This window comes from Hypomesus nipponensis, chromosome 26 (genome assembly GCF_054491055.1).
Source record: "Hypomesus nipponensis isolate SF chromosome 26, ASM5449105v1, whole genome shotgun sequence".
In the NCBI taxonomy this organism is placed as follows: domain Eukaryota; kingdom Metazoa; phylum Chordata; class Actinopteri; order Osmeriformes; family Osmeridae; genus Hypomesus; species Hypomesus nipponensis.
The window spans coordinates 4,993,265-5,018,606 of NC_140386.1; the positions used below are offsets into that span (position 1 = coordinate 4,993,265).

Genomic DNA, 25,342 nt, shown 5'->3' on the forward strand with positions numbered 1-25,342 from the left:
TTTGTCCCCCACGTGCATCGAGGAAGAAAACACATCAGGCTGCTTTTGACACTGTCGTCGGTGATACCTATCAAACTGGGGAACTATTGTTATTCCTAGAATTAGTGATGGTACCTTCAGAGAATTCAGTGGCAGCTGACAACAGCAGCCCGGAAGATGAACTAAAAGGAATGAAAAGAAAAATATCCTTGGCAAAGTAAGTGCAAAAGCAGGGTGATAGTTAACTGAAGTAGCTAATGTTACAGTAGCCAGTTACTGTGCTGTACTCAGACTTCGCATTCACGTATGGCGATAAAATGAGTACCATTCAGCCAAAGCGTAATGTACTAATACACCTTCAATTGAATCTGCGTAGTTAGCTTACTGTCTAGTTTTGCATTAGGTAGATAGCGAGCGAGCTAGCTACCTAGCCATGCGCCATACTAGTATCTCGTAACCCACGGACTGATGTCCACGCCTTCTGGTACTCAACTCTATTTACTTGTATGTGACTACCTAGTGTAATGATTTGCTGTTCTGTTTACAGCTGTAACTTGTGCGGTTCCAATGAAGCACGATATAGATGTCCTGGATGTTTCAAACAGACATGCAGGTAAGTAAAAAAAGAAAAGTTAAGAACAGTAGGCAACATTTTTCTCAAATCCAGGTAAGATGAGAATTAAGACAACAGGCATAGAAAGGCCCAATAACTGAACAAACTTGAATCAGGTTTCTTCTAATAAGTAACATTCTTAGAAGAGAAAAACTCAGGACTGTACCTTAGGGTGAAATCACTTGCTACAACCGAGTCTGACAGGCAGTGGTCCGCCTGGGCACTCTGGAAGTGGTTGGGCATACCCAAAGCATAACCTGAATTCAGTTTAAGGAGGTGCTGAGGTTGGCTTTGATGGAATAGCCCAATATAGCATACTAAGATATAAAACAACTGTCAGATTATCTCCTGGGATGCCCACCATAACACCCTTCTTTAATATCAGATGGAACCAATTTATCTACAGCTTTGATGGCATCTTATTGTGAGTGATTTAAAGATATTTAAAACATTCTGTCTCAGATCAGAAATAAAGAATCTCCTCTACAGCCAAGATACAGTAAAGCCTGCAATCCTTTCAGCATGTAACGAAATGGTTGATGGCATAGTGGACGCCTGTACAATAGGCCTGTATTTGGCAACGAGGCCTAGGAATGTTGTTGATGAATCGCCACAACTTTCAAGCTTTGAATTGCACCATTGAAATTGCACCCATATCTCAATAAGATTTAAAGAACCAATTTTCACATCTCTCAGATGGCTCCCTGTTGTTCTGGGCATCAGTGGACATTCCTTAGGCCCAGTCTCTGGAGATACGGTCTTTGGGAGACCCCTGCCAAATACCTTTCTTTCAGCAAGTGTCTGAAAGGTATTGTGAATTATTTCACGTGAATTATTTGGATCACATCCCAAGAGCTCATTTTTTTAAAAGCAAATGTTTTTCTTTCTTAAGAGAATTCCTCCCCGATCCTCTCGTGACAAAATATAACCCATTTGAAATATTCAAATTCGGCACCTGTGGGAAACGAACGACACGCCTCCGACTTGAAAAACGTCATCCTCATTAAGCGCCATTTACCCGCCAACGACGACAGAGACTGTCCCATGGGCTGGTACAAAGCAACGTGGCCGATCGTAGCGCCCCTACACCCATCATTCACCACGCGGGCCCAGGTGACACCCAGACACCGTCTGGCAGACGCCGTCGCACACAGCCTTTCAATCTGTCAGCGAAAAGGCCCCTTCTTACAGAGACTTTCTCCCAGCGCGTGCACAGAGACATCTCTCCCGACTGATTTACACCCCCGTCCCCCCTCTCTCGATTTAGCATCTGCTCGCGCATGATTTAGATCCGCTGCGAGTGAAAAAACAGGGTTCTGCTCCGTGTTTTTCAGACTTGGCTGTTGGGAAACTCTGCTCGCCGCGCTCCCAATTCCAAAAGGAGTGGCGCGTGAGAGGATTTTCCCAGAGAACAGAATGTGTGTGCCGTAGAGCTTCAAGTGTACCGAGTCTTTGCCCTCAACCATATGTTACCATCGCAGTGGTATAAAGGCCAGAGAAAGTGACAGTGAAAGTCGTTTGATGGATCCAATCTGAAACAGAATGGCGTATGTTAGTTATGCTCCTCCTCTGCCCCCACAGTTTGTCCTGTGTGAGAAAGCACAAGGAGGACTCTGGATGTCGGGGCGTTCGAGACAAGACTGCCTTCGTGGCCCTCTCCCAGTTTGACGAATTGAACCTTCTCAATGGTGAGACCCCCTCGTCCTCCTGAGGTCTTTTCGGAATGACGCGGGTGCACGTGTGTGTGTGTGTGTGTGTGTGTGTGTGTGTGTGTGTGTGTGTGCGTGCACGTGTGACCATGGTTCTCTCTCCACCGTAGACTACAGATTCTTGGAGGACACTGGGCGAATGGCAGGCAGCTCCAACAGAGACAAGCTCGCCAGTGTTCCTGCTGTCACGCAAAGAGTAAGTTGGTCAACCACCACTCATGAGATGGCAGAGGAGGGGGGGAGACATAATCCAAGTAGACCACATGGTGACATCTAGATAGATCCAGTTGCGACATCACTTATACATGTATCCCCTTTAGCTGCACGCTTAAGCAACTCTTCATAGAGATCCATTGACTATATACAGTGAGGAAAATAAGTATTTGAACACCCTGCTATTTTGCAAGTTCTCCCACTTAGAAATCATGGAGGGGTCTGAAATTGTCATCGTAGGTACATGTCCACTGTGAGAGACATCTTAAAAGGAAAACAAAAAAAACTGAAATCACAATGTATGATCTTTAAACTATTTATTTGTATGATACAGCTGCAAATAAGTATTAGAACACCTGTCTATCAGCTAGAATTCTGACTGTCAAAGACCTGTTAGTCTGCCTTTAAAATGTCCACCTCCACTACATTTATTATCCTAAATTAGATGCACCTGTTTGAGGTCTTTAGCTGCATAAAGACACCTGTCCACCCCATACAATCAGTAAGAATCCAAACACTAACATGGCCAAGACCAAAGAGCTGTCCAAAGACACAAGAGACAAAATTGTACACCTCCACAAGGCTGGAAAGGGCTACGGGGAAATTGCCAAGCTGCTTGGTGAAAAAAGGTCCACTGTTGGAGCAATCCACTAGAAATTAGAAAATGGAAGAAGCTAAACATGTCAATCTCCCTCGGACTGGGGCTCCATGCAAGATCTCACCTCTTGGGGTCTTAATGATCCTAAGGAAGGTGAGAAATCAGCCCAGAACTACACGGGAGGAGCTGGTCAATGACCTGAAAAGAGCTGGGACCACCGTTTCCAAGGTTACTGTTGGTAATACACTGAGACGTCATGGTTTGAAATCATGCATGGCACGGACGGTTCCCCTGCACATGCAGCACCATGTCCACCAGCACATGTCCAGGCATGTCTTAAGTTTGCCAATGACCATTTGGATGATCCAGAGGAGTCATGGGAGAAAGTCATGTGGTCAGAGACCAAAATAGAACTTTGGGGTCATAATTCCACTAAACGTGTTTGGAGGAAGAAGAATGATGAGTACCATCCCAAGAACACCATCCCTACTGTGAAGCATGCGGGTGGTAGCATCATGCTTTGGGGGTGTTTTTCTGCACATGGGACAGGGCGACTGCACTGTATTAAGGAGAGGATGACCGGGGCCATGTATTGCGAGATTTGGGGGAACAACCTCCTTCCCTCAGTTAGAGCATTAAAGATGAGTCGAGGCTGGGTCTTCCAACATGACAATGACCTGAAGCACACAGCCAGGATAACCAAGGAGTGGCTCCGTAAGAAGCATATCAAGGTTCTGGCGTGGCCTAGCCAGTCTCCAGACCTAACCCCAATAGAGAATTTTTGGAGGGAGCACAAACTCGGTGTTTCTCAGCGACAGGCCGGAAACCTGACTGATCTAGAGAAGATCTGTGTGGAGGAGTGGGCCAAAATCCCTCCTGCAGTGTGTGCAAACCTGGTGAAAAACTACAGGAAACGTTTGACCTCTGTAATTGCAAACAAAGGCTACTGTACCAAATATTAACATTGACTTTCTCAGGTGTTCAAATACTTATTTGCACCTGTATCATACAAATAAATAGTTTAAATTACATACATTGCAATTTCTGGATTAAGTCTCTCACAGTGGGCATGTACCTACGATGACAATTTCAGACCCCTACATGATTTCTAAGTGGGAGAACTTGCAAAATAGCAGGGTGTTCAAATACGAATTTTCCTCACTGTGTGTGTGTGTGTGTATATATATATATATATATATATATATATATATATATATATTATTCCCCTCCATTCTCAGCGTGGCTCATCTGGTACCTATGGTTTGTGGTACCGCAGACAGACATTCCACTCACTGAATACTCTCTTAGTCTGCACAGCATTATCTATCATGATATGACGTCATGACATGAGTTTTATTTGATGAAGTAATGTGCATTTTATTTGAATTCTTTATTTATTTGTTTTAAAGGCGCTGTCTAGTTCAATGGCCACAAATCTATCAGCAGTAAGAGCCTAGATCTCAGAAATATATTGTGGTTTGGCACCTAATGGAAATGTCTGGGCTTAGCTGTGCTTCTAGAAACCTCTAGAAAAAATGCTTTCTTCTTGTAAAATGGGCGGAGGGAAGGTGGTTCCAAATGCCTATACGGTTGCCTGCTCGTCAATAATTCAGTTTAGATGTCTCCTCCATGTTCTTGTCAATCATAAAGGTGTCAGGGCAATGCCAGAAAGGGCAGGAGTGGGCTCTAAAATCAAGACCGAGCACTAGTTTCAGAGCCAAACTCACCTTGATATATTTGCTTATTGACTTATCCGGTCCTATGATTGATTGCAGATGTTTGTTCATGTTCGTACAACAACTCCCTTTTTTTCTTTTGTGTCACTTTCTCCCTTGCCCCCTTTTTCAGATCAAGACACTTTCGGCTCAAGCTAGGAAGCTGAGCATGACGCTGAAGTTTCTACCCATCACATTCACCAAGAGCAAGGAGAACTCCACCATCTTCCTGAAAAAGTATGTTGTTTCGAATAATTACTGCCACACCACACCGTACAAGAGAAACACCAATTACAGATGGCTGCCCTAATCATGTACCCTAATGAATGAGTACAACTTTAGGCGAAGTGTACAACCGTTTCCTCAGTGAAACCTGCAATGATTCTGATTTGTTGTGGAAATCGGAAAAGGTGTCCGAGGCTTGGCCACAGGATGGCGCTCTTGTGCTGATTATTTACAGAGTAGCCCACAGTTACTCTTGGAATGTGCAGAGGGGTTGTCCGTGGGGAGCGTGTTGAAGTTTCTGCTCTGTGTTCCTGGTTTCGGATCAAGACATGACCGATCAATAGCTAGAGAGAGAGGCAAGACATGTGGTGCTGGGGCTTAGATTCATCGAAGCCATCGCTCAGCAATGAGGTGTGATTCCATCACGTGGTGGGCTTGACAGGAGTTCTGACAAAGGCCTCTCTGGAGAAAATAGCAGTAGTGCTGCCTTTCATAAGGCCTGTTTGGTGAGTGTAATATACGGCTGTGGCCTTCCGAGCAGGTATGTAGAACCCCCCCCCTCTCCCCCCCTTCCTTTCAAAGCCAATCCATATGTGCTGCTCACCCCTCTGGGTCTCTGATAACCACCACTGGCCCTGTTTAGCTGGACCCCATGTTGTGTTGCCATAGAAACTCTTATTTCCGGGGCCTCTGGTAAGTCCTAACATCGATTACATTCTTTCCCTCCTTTCCTTATCCACTTTTCCTTTCATTGTCCAGCCCCGCCCCCACCCACCCACCCCCATTTCCTGCTGTGACGCCGGTGGTCCAGTGGTCCACGGATTACACCTTTTTGCCCGAAGGTAGTGGGGACAGCATTCTGCCACTCCACAGGACTTTCCACTGGAAGCCTCTCCTCCTCTGTCTCCCTCCACGGAAGAATCAATATTTATCTCAGACTTTTTCTTTTTTTTTTTTACTAGAAAGCGGAAAAATCTGGGAAGGAATGAAGTAATACAGTGGGACACCCTGTAATGTCCAGGCACGGCATCAGGCGTCCATCACAGCTGCATCTGAATGAGGCTTTTTGTGAGCCCTTCCACCTCCTTTTTGATGTCATTCACACTCACACCCCGTTTTCCGCCCGTCGTCTCTGCCACTCCCGTCAAAGGTTTCTCTGGATCTTGCTGTTGCCGAGTTAGGCAAATATGCCCGTAACGTCTGAGGACGTCATACATTAACATGGTGTAAGCGCATAACTACGCGTAGGGTACAGTACCAGGGATACAGATGCCGTCGGGAACGGTCTGCGTCCTTGCGACAGGGAGATCTGGCGAGCCGGACGGGACGGATCTCCTCCAGGGATCCGAGTCTGGAAGAACCCGCAGGTCCTGTAGCAGCCATCAAGAACGGACCCAGAAGACACTCCCGGGACCAGCAGCATGCCTGTCTGGAACACAGCGGTGGAACCACGGTGCTCTGTTTTCGATCATTGGTAATCCCGGTAAACAGTCCCGCGGCTGAAGCACTGCCCTCTCTTGACAACGATGAGCAGTAACACCATGTGAACACAGGATGGGATAATAGGTATACAATAAATTGCTGGTGGAGAAGACAGGAGGGGCGGTGAGGGGGGGTGGGGTGGAAATGGGCTTCAGTACATAATATAAAAAGCAGATGTTTTCTGCAGTGTGACTGCAGATGGTTAGCGACATATTCATACTACCATACTCGCGCTGCCAGAGAGAGCAGAGATCATTACTGGCCGGCGGGACTTAAGAGGCTTTCATGCTTTCTGCGTGTGTGCGTTTGCGTGTGGCTCCTGCGTACAGCTGCCAACCTCACCTTCCCCCTGGTGGCTGATTTCAAAAAACAGGACACGCATTCAAAGAGTCTCACCAGAAATTACAGGCCGTCTCTACCTTTCAAAGCCCCCAGCGGCAGAGAGATGTAATAGTTGGCAAGACAAATGGAGAAGTGAGGGTGGAACCATCTGACTCTGAACTGGTCCGAGCTTCGCATGACAGGGCACTTTCCCTGTGTGTGAACTCTTTCTGTGTACCGGGACAGAAATCCCTAGAAGAGACTCTTTGGCCTACAAACATTTTCTGCATTCACATAGCCTGAAATGAATTGCCTACAGACTGCTATTAGCAGCAGATTGGAGCCCCTGGGTCATGTAATCACTACCTCGTGCACACGTACAAGGTAAACCTGAGAGACCTGGAAGAAGGCCGAAAGGGTCTACTCAACATCACAATGAGGTCTGCGACCCCCAAAAGTCTTTTGCCATCCCCTCACACACCCATTGTGTGGGCCTCCATTTTGATTGGTTCTGTCCTGATCCCCTGAAGGCTTGGACCCTCTGGATTCCGGCCAGCATGTCAGTGCTGCAGCCCTCTGCGCTCAGAGGAAGACTATGCCGCAGGCCCACGGCTGTAATTTAGGAATTACCTCAATGGCCAAGGCCTTGCCAGCACCTATAGAGGGGAGGCTTAGGGTACATCTGCCTGTAATCTTCCACCCTGGTCTCCTTCTCACTTTCGCTCCCCGTCGAAGTCTTTGGATCAGCTGCCCTAACCTAACGAGGCCCCGGGAGCCGTGTGTGCGAAATGACGTTGGATGAGTTGGAGCTCCGGGTTTTTCGTCATCGCCAAGAATGCGCCGCAGTGTCACCCACACGCCACTCAACTCTCCTGGCACAGGCCTCTGTCCCCCAAGCACAGCTGTGGAGTTAACAAGGGAGGGAGGAGAGGCGGGGGGTGGGGGGGGAGTGTGTGCGCTTGGGTGGGTTTTTTTGCGGGATGGTGGTCGGTACACCAGTTAGATCTGTCGTCTGCATAATCCTCCCAGAAGGCTGTGTGCTCTGCCAGACTACTTGTCAGGCCTCCCTTGTGTGATGCTCCCAGAAGCTTCCATGACTCATTCCCTTCACCACAGCTCGCGCCCCCGCCGCTGCTAATGAATACATCTGTCAGAGGTTCTGTCCTCAACGGCCTCTGCTGCCGCCTTTGGCTGCTCGGGGGGAGGCGTAGATGAAACCAAGGTCACGATCTGAAAGGGCAATGATATGCATCGCACGCCGGCATCCGTGTCAAACTGTGCCTGTGCATTTAAAACCGCCACTTCACGCTCTAGAAACCTCGAAGGGGAAGCACATGTGTCCAGCCGTAGGAGGTATCCACGTTGGCCCCACGCTTAGCCGCTGCTCGCTACATCGCTTACCCAATTTCTTCAGTTGGCGCTTTCCCCCGTCCTCGCCCGTTTTCACATCCAAGAAGTTTAGATTGGACGAGGTTGCGTCATGAGGCCACTGTGCTGGGGAATCGGTTGTTTCTATCCACCGGGCTTCAGGGGCTTCGTGAAACATTCAACCCACTTGTTACGCTCTCATTCTTCTATCAAATATAGCCCAGTGATGATGAAGTTTGTCATTGTAAAGAGTCCTTGACACTGTGTGGTTGCCATGGATTTTGTGCAGTGCTCTTCTCTTGAGTGGTGGAAACCACTTGTCACCCTTGGAAGATGTGACGCGCAATAACCTTGCAGCGTCCACTCTTGATAGGAACCAACCAGGCTCTTCTGGCTGGGGTTAGTACTGGCTGTTCAAAACAAAAACCCGGGCTCTGCGGTTTGAGGTTCTGTCAGGGTCGACTTTCTTTCCCTTTTCATAGAAGCAAAATAAACAAAATCCAGAGTCCAGAGCACACAATATTACTTCCAGAACCTCTAAACCACCAATCATCAGGTTCCCTGCTGCCCTGTGAAGAATGCAGAAATCTGGTGTGTGTTTGATCCAGCCCCCCTCCTCCCTTCCCCAGAAACTCCTTAGTGGGCCGTTGACGCTGCTGAAAGATTTGTAGGAATCGTGTTTTTGACCTTAGCAACGAACAGAATGTTTGTTTTTCTGTCGTACGGTAGCTGAGATAAAAATGCAAGGCTTGTTCTGCTATGTTTTTCCAGTCCTTTCTAGGCCCCTTGCAGGTGGATTCACTCGCAGACATGGCTGTTTATAAGCATCGTCGATAAAAGGATTCCTGTAAATGGAGTGAGGTTTACTCACATTGTGTTGGCAAACTATGCAAGTGTACAGATGACTGCAGTGCGACTTTGTGTCATCAGTCCATTACCTGCTTTCAGAGAAGTTGGTCGTCATGTAAACACCCACAGGAGCAAGACATAGTCAGGTCACAGACTTGTTCTTTTCCCGTTTCCTCCTACTGTTTTTCTCCAAACAAGTCGCCAACGCTGACAGTTAACGATGGCACGTATTCCAGGTATGCATCTTGACCTCGTCTGAGACCTCTCCATGCGTCTTCAGGCCAAGCCCTTTTTCCAATCGAGGAAAAAAAACAAAAATAGTTTCCATTGGCTATAAAACACAGAACAATGCCCCAACACCTGGTGTTCCTACCTCCTCGTCGACAAAACCGCCCTCCACCTCTGCCCCTGCAAGCCGCGTCTCTGCCAAGTCCAAGCAAACACTCATAAATTCCTCAGCCGAAAGGGGGGGGGGGGGGGGGGGGTGGAATACCTCTGCACCTGCATAGGGAAGGGAATCCCTTTGCAGCCCCCCTGCCCATTACACACACACATACACACACACATTTGCACGGACACACTCACAAACTCAGGCCCAACCTTCCAAGTAGGCCCACAATCATCTCCCCCCTCCCCCGCCCTCTTCTGCCCACATCCAAGTGGAAACTCATAACCACCTTTCATTGGATGTTCTGCCAATTCTGCACATATTTCTCTCTCTTTTTTTTTTCTAGAGTCCGCCACCCCCACCCCCCCCTCCACTCCTTGCTCTATTTTCCTGAAAAAACATGTCTCCTGGTTGTGTAACGTTGCCATCTGGCTCCACGAGCCACAAACATCACCATCAACCAGAGCCCAAAGCAGAACCAGCCCTGTTATTGGAGGGAGCGGGGGGGGGAGGGGGAGAGGAGGCTGGAGGGGATCCGGGTTGAGAGTCCAGCTGTGAGGAGGCTGAAGCTGAAGAGGCCCAATGCCACATGCACCCAGCCTTGTTCTGCGACCCACGCTGTAACGACGACCATCTGGAGCCCAGCATGTGTGTGTGTGTGTGTGTGTGTGTATCAGTGTGAGCCCAGGGTCACACCGTCTGAACGCCAACCCTAAATGCTTGGCCTGATAAGAAGCTCCATGATGTACCACAGTCCATTATAAGGACATGTAGCATCTGTATTACCCCTCTCAGGCCCCCAGCGCCTCTGGCTAACACTGCCAGGGGGATCAGGCCACACCCAAAATATGGCATTGATTTTCCTCTTGGACAATATCCACTGTCAGTTTTTGGGGCACTGATACTGCAAAAGAATGGAGAGACTGAATGGAAACAAGCCTACGAGACAGCCAGTTGACCAAGTCATTTTTTTTTTCAATGGCTGCATTGAAAACTTCATGGCATTGATAGGATTTGTGAAAATCCTCAGCTCCTTTAATGTGGTATGAACTGCTCTGGTTAGAAGTGGAATACATCAAAGGTATCTTTGGCCCTAAGGTATCTACTGCATTCAGTCTACTTTTTGAGAGAACCTTCTTTTCACGTCCCTCTGCTCTCTTTGGTTTGAGAACCAGGGAGAGTGAGAGGGGTTTTCATACAGCCTAACAGAGTGACAGCAACCACTACAGTGACTGCTTTCCGTCAGTGGACTACATCAAATGTTTTGCATGTGAAAGCTTAGCAACCGGCTGGCAACCTAGCTCATCAGTCCAGCTTTCTTTCTTCCTTTTTTTTTTTTTTTTTTTTTTTACAGTTAGGTCCTACCGCCACAACACCCTAGAGTCAGAGACTAAATATGGGATATTTGCCAGCTGGAGTCCTAGTATTGAGCATGTACGTCATGGTTGTCATGACAACTCTGGGTTATTCACTTTATACACATGGTGAGAAAGAGAGAGACACACACACACACACAATGCAATATCTTGTAAGCAGCCTAACATTGACTCGGACAGATTGGGGTTAAAACGTTTGCAAAATACACTGTTGCTGTGTTTTTCTGTGTCTTGGTTACATGAACCATGAAATGTTACGACGAAAGCCCGATAAGTTAACCCATGTTGTACCCCCTCACACCATGTAGCTCATTTAGATGTTTTCTCTTGTAAATATGTTTGATATTTGATCATGTTGTTGTTTGTTCTCATGCTTGTCTTTCAGAGAACAAAGGTTTTACTGGCATCTGAAGCTCTTGTTCCCTCAAAGTGAATGCGAGTTTATTGAAAGAAGGTGAGTTGTGTGTATATAGTGCGAGTAGTGCTTGCATAACTCCTGGCTTTGTGTGTGTGTTCTCGCTTCTATTGGATGGTATCTCTTCCATCAGACTCTTCCCCCCCAAAAAGATGTTGGTGACAGTTACTGGCAGGTTGTAGTTAGGAAATGGGCCTGTCTGGCCTAAGGAGCTCTCGGATTCCAACAAATTGTGTGTAGTTGTGCCAGAAGAGTGCTGAATTACCCATTTGTCCTCAGTTATTGAGTCTCACATATCGATCTTTAGTCCTGGGCTACAGAATGTCATCCATCAAGAGCCGTTTAATCTGATGGGAGAGGCTAACACGCTCTCATTGCCAATCGTTTGTGTCTGACTTTCTCCATTGTTCTCTTCATCCCTTCGAAGGGTTTCAGACGAGCAAACTCTCGAGCAGATCCTGACCTGCTACATCCACCCCGCGGAGTCGGAGCCAGTGAGACGTCAAAAGTAAGAGCCCACCCCACCCCCTAAGTGATACGCCTGAGTGGAACGGTGACCACCCACGTCAAACCTGTCTGAGTTGATCTAGAGCTCTGTTATCGATGGGGTTCATTTGATCCCTGTTTTTGATTTGTGGATTTGGACGGTTTCTCGCAAAGCGTTTGACTTGCTTCCGCCGTCTCGTCCTGCTCCGAGGTGTTAAGCACGGGCCGCTCCCTTCAAACGGGAGTCGAGCCTCCACATCACCTGAAAAACCAGACTGCGCTCGCTGGCCGTGGCGGGAAAATGAATCAAGGAGTCCAAGACCAACTTCATGTTTGAAGGAGACTGGCGAAGAGAGACAAGAATGCACTGTATATCTTACACTGATTGGATTATGTTTGGTACCTCAATTTTTTGGAGGGGGTAACCTCCTGTAATTACCAAACCCCAAGCTTCGACCAAACTTCTTTTGAGAGGATCAAAGCCTGACCGACAGTCAGTTAAAGGGCTCTTAAATAGCATCCTTTCATCCTGTGGTCTGGCATAATGGGATATTTATAAAAGGTCAGAGCTCCAGGATGGCCAATTTACTCGCATCTGATTGGTTCCGATGCCCAGGCCCGGTGACACCTAGGCATGTGTATTGGCCAACATGGACAACTGTGGTCTGGTGTAATGATGTGTAAAGGTTAAGCAGCACATTCATCTTATCCTGGCGGTCACAGTGGGACGTATCCAAACCGAACGAACTACATCCTCTCGCTCTCGTCGGAAACGAGTTGGACTTCCATTCTTGTATTTTATTTTATTTTTTAATTTTTTTTCTGTCTTTGTTCTTGGAATCGTAGATTTGGACTTGGCCCAATTACTGACTAGAATCCACACATGAAAAGGCCAAAAGCCCTGTGGGTTGCGTTCAAGATATAGAAAGTGAATTACTCTGTGGTTTTGGGCTGTCACTGTTCTCAAGAGCTGCAATAAAAAGTTAACAATGTGAGAATGGATCAAGAAATCAGCACCACTTGGATGGGCTGTTGGACGGCCTTCATCACTTACTATAATTTTTATTGTTGTCTCGCCAACAGTCCCCCCCCCCCCCTCAAATTGATAAACCAATGTCATTTGGTTTGGTTTGTGTTCATCACCCGCTGCTGAATGTGAGAATCCAGTGACTGTGCTTACCCAACAAAGAAAACCAGCAAATGTAATTGCTGTTGAAATGCAGGCACAGTCACCTGAATGACAAACCCCAGATTTGCACAGGGCTACCATTGTAACGCCACAGCATTATTTACATTGTATCCCTGGAACGGTAGTTTAACATCCAGCAAGCCGTCAAGTCAATCGTCAAGGCCCAATCTTAAGTCTCCATGTTACTGCTGTACTGTAAATATTGCACAGTTGCTACAATACAGACATGTTATGGCTCCCCCTCTTAAAGATTTATGGGGACCAGGGCTACCAGACACCACCATGGAGCTCTGTCAAAACAGCCTTGGTTGCAGCTGGATAATCCTCGTGACCCATGGCTGCAGGTCCACGGACTCCTGCACCCCTACAACCCCCCCCAACCCCAGCCCCTGTCATTGAGTTTGGCTGCCCTGAGCGTGGTGATTATGTCTCTAAGCCTTAAATCAAGACCCATATTAATGTGCCCTCTATATGACAGGGAATGGATACAGGGACAAATATAGCATTGAAAATGATTCAACATCCATGGAGAATTCATTAGGGCGTCTCGACCCAGTCCAGACCAAACTATCAGTTTTCTATTTTTCTTATAGATTACATAACGTCGGACGTGTATGAAGGCGTTTGTATTTTTCGGGGAAAAAGTATGCGGAAAGTAAATGTTATTTTATTTCATCTAGTTGCCGTCGTACATTTCTTGTGGTTTTGTGCCTGCAGACCGGTGAAGTATTGGATTCAGTGCAAACCCCAAGGACTTTATTTTTAGATGGAAACATGGTGGTTACTCTGAAAAAAACTTTCAAAATCATGCACCCAAAAAGCTCAATCTAGTTCGAAATGTACCCATCAGCACAAGCCAGAAACCAAAACATTCAGATTTGTCTATTCTACTAACTCATTCACCGAATCCAACGTGTGGATGCCGCTCTCTCGACAAAAACAACATGTCCATTCTTGCGCCACGTCTTTGGCACTGCATGCAAATGGGGTTTTGTGAAGCGGTCCTGTCGTCTCTTGTCGAGAAGAAGCGTTCCGCCCCGCGACTCCCCTTCCCCTTCCCCCATCCACACCCTCCCCTGGTGGTGCCTTCAGCACCACGTCACGTTTGGCCTCCCGACGCATCCCAGCTGCAGGCTGCTACTCCACCAGGACACTCGCTGCTTGGTCTACGGCCACGGCACCGTGACTTCACAACAGGCAAAGAACACCCCCCCCCCCCCCCCCCCCCCTCCCGATTTGTGAGAGCGTTTCGCCGCGAGGGAGATTGAACGGAGGATCAACACGGCGCCCTTATTCGTCATTCATCATGTGGTCATCTCACTGCCTCTCCTCGTGGAGATGGAGAAAAGAGGCATTGGGGGATTTGGTGAGAGGAGATGAAACATGTGGTGGTCCTTCCCCCCCCCCTCCCTTCCCCCATTTTCTTCTTCTCTCACCCCTCTTGTACCAACTATCTCCAACACACTTTCCTTTTCCCCTCGTATCACTGAAACCAGCTCTTCCTCCCTTACACCCAAGGACCAGTAAGCACTGAACCGTAGGCCTTCCTTGGTTCTTCAATAGCTGACCCCCGCTCACACTACTCTCTGTTGCACGTCCAGTTTCAGCCCTCACTCACCACCCCGTCCGCCGACCCGAGATGAAGTCATGTGGGGCAGCCTTCTGCTTAGTCTGGACTCAAGTGGGGGGTTTTACTGGCCAGGCACCATCGACAGACGGTGTACAGGAGGTGCAGGCAGCGTGGCCGTCACCAAGGCATGGGGCGACTTGGAACCAAAGGCCTGCCCTGTCCAACAAAACCTGTCTGACCTTAGCAGATGTGCCCCTTTGTTTTCGACAAACCGTGAGTCAACCCTGTTTGGGGGAAACGTGTGTGTCGGAGGTTGACGTTTTGAGCTACTTCCCGACTCTTTAAATGGTTGGTTGTTAAGCAGGACCTCTCCCCCCCCACACACACACACACACTCACACACAACCCTAACCACTGTGTGTTGTCTTTCAGATTGAAGATGTACGTGCGCAGCTCCTTCGACCACGTCAGTGTCTTCATGAAAGCCGAGGGAAGGCACGCCGACTCTGTAAGGTGAGAATGGGTTCCCATCTGTGTTACAGCTGGCCAACCTGTCCACGAAGAGCCTGTTTCGGAACATGGCCACAGAGTTGACCAAACGACTCATGCCATGTTTGAAACAGAACCGGTTCTTGCATAGTGAAAAGTCTGTTTTCACAAGGAGAGCTTGTTGACAGGTCAAGCGCAAATTAATAAGTGATCAAAGTAGTTCTGTGAATGAACAACTTCTCTCCAACGATCTCGACTTGTTGCTTTGTAGAAAATGTGAAAAAAACCCGGCTCTGTTTCAGTAATGGAAATGGTTATTAAACACCTCTTTTGCAATCTGGAAATGGAATTTGCATCCTGTCAGTATCCGGTCTGCCCATGTCACTGTTCTGTTCGTTTCCCTGGGCCCGCCACTTGTGACTGATTTATCTGGCGTGTCAAAAATCGACTTCATTGGTTTATGAACATGACATCACTGCCTCGTAAATTCCTTCGAGGCTACGCAGCGTGGAGGCAGCGGGGGCCTCGTCAGGAAGGTTTTCCTCCTCCATCCCCCTTTTTTGGGGATGTGAAGGTGATTCCTTGTTTAGGAATGCCATTGATCATGTGAACGCACACACACATGTACTCGTGTGTCGGGGGGGAAAAAGGGATAGTTGGTATCGATGGCACCCATTTGCCTCGCCCAGACTTTGGCAGCCCTCCGTTTTCAGTTAGTCACGGAGACGTAGCTTCATTCCCCACCCTCGTAGTACCAAGGAAACGTTCAGTTCAGCTCAACGTCGCGCCAGCTCCTCCCTTTGGACTCCGAACACGCGTACGACCCCCCCCCCCCGCCTCATTCTCGCTCTGCTGACAACACGTCACGTCGCAGGTACGGATTGTTCCGTCTCAGCGTGTCAAGGCCCCCTCGTGACCATTGTTGTGTTGGACACGGATTTACAACCACTGCCGAGACGGATGACACCGGCGTCCAGTCATCAGGTTATGCAAGAGCCCAAATACAGGCGTCGGGAAAACACATGAAATCCAGACTTTTCTCAGCATTTTCACAAACGGAATACTTTCACGTGTGTGTGTGTGTGGGTGTAATCCTCAAGGGGGGGCATACGGACACATTTAGCATGTGCGTAGCTGTGCGCCATGAGCACAGATGTTTCTAGAAAGTGAGGGGATTAACAAGCAGCCTCAGAAGGAGGACCGGTTGCTGCGCTTCCTGCTGTGCCCGATAAGACCCTCTCCCATGACCACAGCCTCAAACCAATCCAGAAACGGGCCTCATCAAGGCCATGTGTATCGTCCTTACACCATCAGCGATTGAAATGGATCTATTCTCATGTTCAGTCCCAGGGCTTCGTTTACATAAGCCGTGTCCGAACGTCGGCCTTGGTCCGGTGGCGTCCGAGCCCGGTCGACCACGGGGATGACGTGGGCGTCGGGAGGAGGTAGGAACAGCTGCTTGGCAGCGGAGCGGGGATACGGCGTTCCTCCATCTTGGGCCTGACTAATAGGATGATCATCCATCACCGACACTTCTCGCGACAACCAATTGCACGTTAATGACAGGATGAGGGGGTGGTGCTGGTGGGGGGGGGGGGTGGAGAGAGAGGTGTTACAACATTCCCCCCCCCCCCCCCCCCCAAACAAAATACGCCCCTGTCAGCATTATGCGAGACATCAGGGAGGCGTTTGGCGCCTTTAATGAAAGATGTGGAGCGTTAGCCAAGCCTACCCCGCGGCGCGCAACGTTAGCCAGGGGTGCCGAGGGATGCAATACCGCCCGTGTGACTCCTACTTTTCCTATCGCTAATTAATCACTCTTCTCTGCACTAAGGTCTCCCCCCCCTTCTCCCTGACCCCTTTTCTCTGTCTATCGGTCGCACCCTCCGTCACACTTCCTAATGGGGTTGTATAACAGTGGCTTGTTATGCACATATTTTTGTACTTTTTAGTGAGTGTTTATTGTCAACATAATGTTCCTCAGTAGGACAGAAATATGATCCTGTGGCCAAGGTGGAATGACCTCATACTGGTGAGGTACAGTTACATAACAGCAGAAAAAGGAATAAACTGTAACTCGTACAAGGACAGGAGGCCTCCAAACAGGGGGTCACTGTCGTCTTGGTGGGGTCTTACAGAGGGGCCTGTGCATCTCCAACAGTAAGGGGCCCTCCACCGCCAGAACAGACCCTCCCTTGAGGGTCACTTATACCCGCACCATATGATTTAATGTCATGAAATCGCTTTCCACCAACGGTGGATCGGATGCAAGTTGTATGGAGATTCTATACCTTCCCGCCTTGTTTTGGGGGGGGGTTTGGTTTTGTTTGGGCCCACAGGGTGAAGGACGGACCCTTTTTTCGAGGCTTCGTGCGGGGCCAGGAGTGCAGCGTCCCTCCCGGAAGATCACTCAGGGTCACACGTGAGCCAAGCCGCGGTTGGCCGAACAGTGGAGCTCTCTGTCGGGCAACAGGGGTCATTCTGTGTAGACCCCCCCTGACTAAACGTCTCCCGGAATATCAAGCCCCGATCAAATATTGCCCCGTGCTAAACATAGCTGTGGGACCAGTAAACAGCCTCCTTACTGGAAACCAAACGGCTCGTGCTCCTCAAGAGCTCCATTCACCCCCAGGTGGATGTTTATTTGCCAAGTCTTTTTTTTTTTTGGCTTTCCCTGACATGTTTGTTTATTTATTTCGTTCCATTCCAGTCGTTGGATGCAGAGGATGTCCTTCCCTCCCGGCGTACCCAGTCAACGGAGCAGCTGGCCAGCCTCGAGGACGAGGCAGAAACAGTTTCTCCTTGAAAAAAACAAAACAATATCATCCGCTGCGATAGGACAGAGAATGCGTGTCTGATTGCTTACGCTTAATGCCTGATTTCTCCCTCTCCCCCACACCACAGGCGTCATGTAGCTGTCGCAAGTATCACTTACCCTCTCCTTAGCACTCCTTAAACTGTCTTTATCAGGTCTCCCTCGGCCCTCCTAAAAGCTTGTTTCTCTCAGCCCGGCACATGCTTGTGTTCAGCGTCCTGCAGTGCGCGGCTAATTTCGGGGACATTAGAATTACAGCTGCTTAATGGCGGCAGCTGCAGCGGCTCACGTTGTGGAATCGCCGCTCGGGGGCCAAAAACGTCAGTCTGGGTCAGCCTCTTCCCTGCGTTCCAGCCTCCCTTCCCGCTGGTTCGCCTGCCTTTCCTCCGCCACCTCACGGACGCCTCGGCTACTCTTCGTTTTAAGGGCAGGACGTTGTCGGAAGTCGTCGGGCCCTTTAGTTCACTTCTTTTCCTTCCTCCCGTGACGGGTAGCAACGCGGAGAACAATGGGAGGCCCCTATGGGAGTGCACTGTATGAGCCACTCCCGCAGTTATACATTATAGAGGGAGTCGGATGGCTGAGCGGTGAGGGCGTCGGGCTAGTAATCAGAAGGTTGCCGGATCGATTCCCCGCCATGCCAAATGACGTTGTGTCCTCGGGATCAGGGATGGCACGAGGTCTGTCCAGCAGGCTCACACCGAATCATAGCATCGTTTTGACCAACCCAGCAGCTCAGCGGAGTAGAGAGGTGGGAACGAGCCACGCAGGCCCACATGGACTCCGCAAACACCCCCCACAAGCCCAGCCTAATGCGAGAAGGTCTCGCATGGGGGCACGCCAGAAGCCAAATCAATGGGGGAATCTTCCCCCTCCCTCCTCCTCCTCTCTGTGTGGATCTCCTCCTTTATCCTGCCCCGACAGGAAATGCCAACAGATATTGCCGCCGACTCGAGGGCTAGCGTGAGATCCACCACCACCCCAGAGAGATCCGTGGAGAAGGCTTTCTTGAAACCTCCCCTCCCCCGACCCGCTGCTCTCCGTACGAAGACCCTTCCGTCCCATCCCCGGTGGTTTCATCGGTTTGTGGGGATGTGGGTGTGCGCCACCAGGCTGTGGCTGCAAAAAAAACAAAACGAGTGACGCCGTTGGTGTCGAGGCGGCGCTGTCTGCCCCGGACGAATGTCCGCGTGTCTGTCTCGCTTGTTACGAGTTGGACGGGGGCACGTGTATTCGTCTCACATCACGTCTCTCTTGTTGACGATGACATCGTGAGCTTGGATGGGCTTGAAGTGGTTGAGCAGGGAGGCTCGCCATGTCCCACCAGAGAGCCGTTAACCGTTTAGCATCTTGATTTACGAGCGTCGCTAACACATGGCAGCATCGCTCAGGGCCCCCCGACTGATGTCATCGCCGAGGGCAAAGGAACGAGGGAGCGAGGGAAAGAGAGGAAAACGGCAGAAGTTTTTTTTAACGTTTTTTTATTTCACAAGAGATGTTATTGACTCAGGTCAAGTCAGTTTCCATTCCTGAGGATTGATGCACGACAGCACGGCGGGACTTTTACAGTGCCAAGCCATGAATGCCATCTCCGAAGAGCCTCTGCCATGGGAGCCAGCGGAAGATTCTAGAGCGGAGAGGGATAGGGCGAGAAACTGTCAACAACGGTTATGTCTTTTTCCGTTTTTCCTGGTGCTTCATCTTTGTCTGGTTTTTCTCTGCTGTCAGTCAAGTGTTTATTTTTCTTCTTATTCTTCTTTTGTTTTTCTGCAGGTACCAGGAGCTGGACTTGACGAAGAGCCTGAGAGAGAACCTGAAGTTTAAAACAGTCATCGAGTACCCGACGTTTCACGTCGTTCTCAAGGACCACTGCCATAACTACCCGCTGAAAGGACCAGGTGAAAGTCCATTTGTCCTCTCGGTCACTCGTGAAATCGTTTGGATGACTCTTTTTCTCACACACACTTGATATTTAACAGATGCTCAAGCTATCTGCAAACCATTTCCCGGGTCTTGATCATAAAGTCAGGCCGACGTGTCCCCCCCCCCCTCCACCCCCACCCCATTTTCTAAAACGTTTTTGAACTTCAATTATATTTTACTGAAACCCCCGTGAGGGTGGAAATAGGATGTGTCATTATCCTGACTTAGCTCTCTGACAACACTCCTCGACAGTATTCCAACACCCATTAGCTCATGTCCTTCGCATCTCTGAGCGAGAGACAGAGTGACTCCTTATCCTCCCTGGTTTCACCATGACAACATGTTAGACCTGAGGAAACAAGTGTGGGTTTCTGTCTAGTGTCACACACACACACACGCACACACAGACACGCACTCTTCAAACTCCATTTCCCACCACCCCCCAGCACCCTGCCAAAAACAGGATCAAAAAGATGAGCGGTTAGCAGCAAGAATGGGAGGGCCGTCACTTAGTCACGCGATTATCGTGAATTGCAGATGCACGCCACGGCTTGGGTGAAGCGGCCCTCTCGCGAGGGTGCCGTCAAAGACGCCACCTTTATCTGGCGAGGACCTTTCCGTCTTCCAAGCCACTGAAACCCCGCAGGCTCAGCAGCCCTCTCGCGAGCGTGTCGTCAAGCGTTTTTTTTTTTTTGCGATAACCTCGTCGAAGCCTTTCAAGGATGTAGGCCAGAGGAAGAGGGAGAAGAGAGTGAGTCACGCCAGGCGGAGGCGATAAGGGGCCAGTAAGACGGCGTGGCTGCTGCTGTCCACTTCCGAGGAAGTGAGGCTTGTCGAGCTTATCGCACCGCCGAAGCCTCCACAAGGTTTGGCAGAGTTGAGGGTCCAATGAGGGCCAGTCATGTTTTCTTTTTGTGGTTATGCCCCCCACCCCCACCGTCCCCAACAGCGCGCGCACACACACACACACGTTTTGCCTCTTCACAGTCAGCGGAGTCATCGAGTGTTGTGCTCTGTCATTGGGCTCTCTGTTCTTCACATTGGAGTCGTTGCACACTCGTGGACAGACCTTCATTCATTCATACATTCATCCACGCATGGCATGCGTAGCCTTGAATGCGAAGGGGTTTCCTCCCACACATGTAACGCTTTGACGCCCCCAACTGCACCCCCCTTCCCCCCCCTCCCGGACACATGTCCGCCCTACTTCATTACATAGCTAATGGCCTGACAACTCTGTGTCAGTGCTAAGCCAAATCCTGGAGTCAGTGACTCCAGCCCTTGCCCGTGCTGTCGTGTGTGCGTGCAAGCTTGTCCATGAACGTGGCTCAGGCAGTGCTCCGCCGCGCCACTCGCGCTGCACGCGTACGTCCACCGCTCGTTTCTTCCCCCCCATCCCGTTAACGTTTGCCTGCCCGCCCCGCCCCCTTTCTCGTTTCAGCGTGGAGGGTGTCGCCGGACAGCGGTCAGAGGGAGGGCGCGGCGGAGCCCTCGCAGCCCCGTCCGGGGCTCGTCGTCCCCGGGGCGGCCCCGGAAGCGAGCCCAGACGCTGGGCCTCCACCGGAGAAGAGGCCCAAGAGGGAACCCAGGGACGAGGAGCTGGAGGAGGGCGAGATTCGAGATTCTGACGATGGCGGCGGCGAGGATGACGATGAAGCGAACGATGTGAAAGATGACGTCGCGAGTGAGGCGTGTGGTGTCGACGCCGTGGGTGTCGAAGGCGGGGGCGAGGATGACGATGAAGCGAACGATGTGAAAGATGACGTCGCGAGTGAGGCGAGTGGTGTCGACGCCGTGGGTGGCTCGGAGGAGGGGGGTGATGGGAACATGGCTAGTAAAGAGGGTGGGGGTGAGCCTCACTCTGTTCATGAGCCTGCTGGCGAGAATGACAGCCATGTTGTAAAAACGTGTGAGGAACAAACTCACAGCATTTAGGCTGGTTATAAAATGCAATCCTTACTTCTACCACTCGATATTATTTCCGCTAGCCATACGAATATATTTTGTCATTCGTCGCCTTGATTTTGCACAATGTCTCAATGTTTTCTCCAATAAATGCCAACAAAATCAAAACCTAATACATTTGTGATTCATGTCTCAGGGACTATTATTCACTTTGCACCCGTAAGTCAGGAATATATATCTTACACATATGTGGACACGTGTTGGTATAAGTCACAATTAAGCACACTAGCTTGCCTCCCAGAGCCAAAGTGTTTTTGACACATCTGGCGCGGGTCCCCTCTGCCTGTGCGCATACGGGTGCCTGTACACGCCGGGTCATTCCAACCCTTTTGTTTTTTTATTAAGACACCGCAAGCCAGTGATAATAAATGAAAGTGTAACATACATGGGGGGGGACGGGACGACTCCTGTGTGTGTATTGCCTGTTGTTGTTGTAACCCCTGGTCACCCCTGCGGGGGGGGGGGGGAGGGTGGCTCTTTGATGTTGGGGCCGTAGTGACGCATTTTCCACCCCTCACACTGGGAGAGGCGGTGATCTCACGACCCCTCTGTGTCGCCCCTCTCCCACGGAGCACGCAAAGGCCCCCTCCGCCCCCCTCTTCGCTCTGTCCCTCTCCTTCCCCCGTGCTTCTTCGTGTTTCGCGAACTTGACGCCGGTTGTGGTACGCGGTACGGCGACGCGTCTACATCTGTGTCTGATACACATGCAGCACCAACGGTTACAAGCCGACGTGCCAAACCAGTGGGGGTCTTTGCCTCGAGTCTTTTAGCTAGCTGGCTGCCACACCATGTCAACTGTTTACCATCATCAGATATTCCACTTCCTGCAGGTTTTTAATGTACCTTGACTCTACATGCAGCGCTAGCCCCTCAGCCTGAGGGTTCCTGTCCTATCTATAGAGAGCCAGAGGCGGGCTTGGGCTTCCCAGGATGCTCTGCTGAGGCCCTCCCTTGCCAGCTAGCACTGCAACCGATCTGCCACGGCCCAGCGGTGGCTATGAAAATCCGAAGGTTGTTTCGAGGCTTTCGTATGCGAGGCGCTATATCTGAAGAGAAACAAAGCCATTAAAGCCAGCAGAGATGAGTGAACCCCCCCCCCCTCCCTCGTTGTCCCCAAACCCAAATGCATGCTCCCCAGATCAGCAGGAGGTGCGTCGGTGGGGAGAACACTGCTGGAGCTTATTAGGTGAAAGTAGGGCAGGGCCCCTGTAGATTTAGCTTGCCAGAGCAACCCCCCCCCAAAAAAAAAAAAAAAAAGAATGAGATGTAAAATATTGATCTTGTCAATAAAACGGATGTTCAGTTCCTGTGATACATTAGTCTCCTCTTGTGTGGGCTAAATATAGGCTGTTGTCATGGGGCACCTCTGTGCATCACAGTGTGGCCATTGGGACCCTCAAAGGAAAGCTGTCTTGTTTTTTTTCCTGCCCTTGTTTGTTTCTGCCTGCAATAAATTGCCTCCCTTTGCGTTATAGCAGCTGTCTTAATTTTTCTATCTCAATAAACCCCCTCAAAGCAACCACACAAAAGCTATAGCTTTGTTTCTGTTTACTGTAAAAAGTGAGTGTGTGCCTTTTTTTTCGTCTTCGTGCCACAAAAAGCATTTAAATTCATTCCCCAAATTTCACAAAATTTCCCTTTGATATATCACAAGTCGGTTTGTCATTAATTAGGCTCGATTTGGCGGTTTTGCTTTAAACTGCCCTGCGTGCGTACTGCAATTGTTGTTTTATGAGACCAGCTTGGGGACCCAGCTAAACTGCCATGACTTTGTTCTGTTTTGCATATCGACGGCAGAAGCGCGGTGCATCTGTTGCCGTGGGTTACCGGCGCACGGGTTCACTCCTCAAGGACAGAGGGTTGCTGGGCGGAGTGTTCAGCCAACAATGACACGAGGAGTGCAACTTTGAGAAAAAGCTTAACCTCTTTAGCACCCCTCTCTCTTGTCTTCCTGTTTACTTTTCTTCCCTCTCGTCGGTACTTTCCGAGTAAACAGACGTCGACGCCCTCCTTCGGGGCCCAAACAGATAAGCATTGTCCCTGAAATTGCTGCGGTCGCTGTGGGCACCGGTCCGACCCCTTGTCAGGAAGCGCTCCTCTCCGTTGTTTATCCCCCTGTCTCGCGCGACACCCAATCTTTTTGACAGGCCTTCTATCTTTTTTTTTCCTGCCTCCAATGCGTCTCGCCACTCTCCCTATCTGTTGCCCGTAAGCAAGTCGTTTACGCTCCCCAAGTCCCCGTTGGGTCTCAGGAGCACTGCTCGCCATCGGATCCGTGCTCTGGATGAGTCGGGAAGTCAGCTGGCCCGTCTCTCTCCATGACCATGACGACGCGAGCAGGGTTAGATGTACAGCTGCCCCCTCCATACATGGTCAACTCGGCCGTCGAGCCCTGATGGAAGTTTCCGGTAGAGAGAATGTGTGAGTGTGTTTACTGTGCCTGCAGTCAGTGGAAGAGCCAGCTGGCGGCCCGCGGATGGCCCCCGGGAGTCATCGCTCCCACTCATTACCCAGCGCGGAGAAGGGAACTACGGTTTTGGAAGTACGTCACTCTCTCACTCATGGATTCCATAGAAGAATCCACTGAATTCCAGAGCTGCAGTGGCCGGCTTACTTTCGGCGTCCATATGTGAATGTTCTTATTCCGGAATATCCCCCCTGTTCAGTCAACGGGGAACGCCACGCGTCGTCGAGGCTCGCTCATCAACTTTTTACCATGAGTTGAATGACGCCTCCTCCTCCTCCGTCTTTCGTTTAGCAACCTCTGCATTTTCGAGCTGAGGAGAGCGGAGGCTCTGCTCCAACATGGGCTTAGACTCCAAGGGGCTCGGCCTGCAGACGTCAGCGCTGCCTCTCCCATCAATGCTCAGCTTGTTTGAGCAAATAAACAAACCAGTCCCCAGCATCCCTGTGGGGAGAGGCCTTGCAGCCCGAGAGTGAATCGAGTCTAATTTTCCCTAAGCCCGCTCATCAGTTATTCTTACGTGAGTGCACAGATGAGGCAATCTGAGGGGCTTTTTTTTTCTTTTTTTCTCTACAGCAGTCTTGCGTCATCATCATCTGGCTGGAGGGCGGTTGTGTACCGAGTGTGAGTGTGTGGGGAGTGAGGACTAGTTGTCTCACGTCTCTTGTGTGTTTGTGTTTGTTACTGTAGCCTGCTCCTTTCAAATTGACCCTGGTCTCGACCGAGACACTCCCAAACCCTTGACGAAAGGGATGTTCTTGAAACTCCTTAAAAAATATATATATGTAAGTGAAATGTGACAGGAAAGGCAGGGAGAGGGGTGAAGACATGCGGCAAAGGGCCAAGGCCCAGATTCGATCCCAGGCCGCTGTGGAAAGGCCTCAGCCTACATGGTACATGCCCTTATATAGCCAGCTTCCTTGGTTCCCCTAACCTACCTCTTCTCTTCTGGGTGGGAGCGAGATGCAGTGAATGACTGGACTTGCATTTAGTCATTTAGCAGACGCTGTTATTCAGGGCGACTTACAGTAAGTACAGGGACATTCTCCCCGAGGCAAGTAGGGTGAAGTGCCTTGCCCAAGGACACAATGTCATTTGGCACGGCCGGGAATCGAACCAACAACCTTCTACATTAATAGCCAGACTCCCTACCGCTGATTAATAGCCCGACTCCCTACCGCTCAGCCATC

The 25,342-nt window shown here is 49.9% G+C and overlaps 1 protein-coding gene and 1 pseudogene across 1 annotated transcript; both read left to right on the forward strand.

The window, feature by feature from the left end:
- On the forward strand, positions 1–21,801 carry znhit6 (zinc finger HIT-type containing 6). Its single transcript, XM_084692906.1, has 10 exons — positions 1–196; positions 527–592; positions 2,174–2,280; positions 2,412–2,497; positions 4,961–5,064; positions 11,222–11,290; positions 11,679–11,759; positions 14,929–15,009; positions 19,574–19,698; positions 21,165–21,801. Exons 1-10 carry the CDS (start codon positions 108–110, stop codon positions 21,656–21,658), a joined length of 1,302 nt encoding a protein of 433 aa, XP_084549032.1. The 5' UTR covers positions 1–107; the 3' UTR covers positions 21,659–21,801.
- LOC146221110 (uncharacterized) lies at positions 3,037–3,947 on the forward strand (annotated as a pseudogene).
- Positions 21,802–25,342: the final 3,541 nt, after the last annotated feature.

What these genes read in the sequence shown, in the direction of transcription:
- znhit6 (XM_084692906.1), top strand. Translation starts at nt 108, where the DNA reads ATGGTACCTTCAGAGAATTCAGTGGCAGCTGACAACAGCAGCCCGGAA. An exon ending in TGTTTCAAACAGACATGCAG is followed by an intron (nt 593 to 2,173) that starts GTAAGTAAAAAA and finishes CTGCCCCCACAG; the next exon opens with TTTGTCCTGTGTGAGAAAGC. An exon ending in TTCCTGCTGTCACGCAAAGA is followed by an intron (nt 2,498 to 4,960) that starts GTAAGTTGGTCA and finishes CCCCTTTTTCAG; the next exon opens with ATCAAGACACTTTCGGCTCA.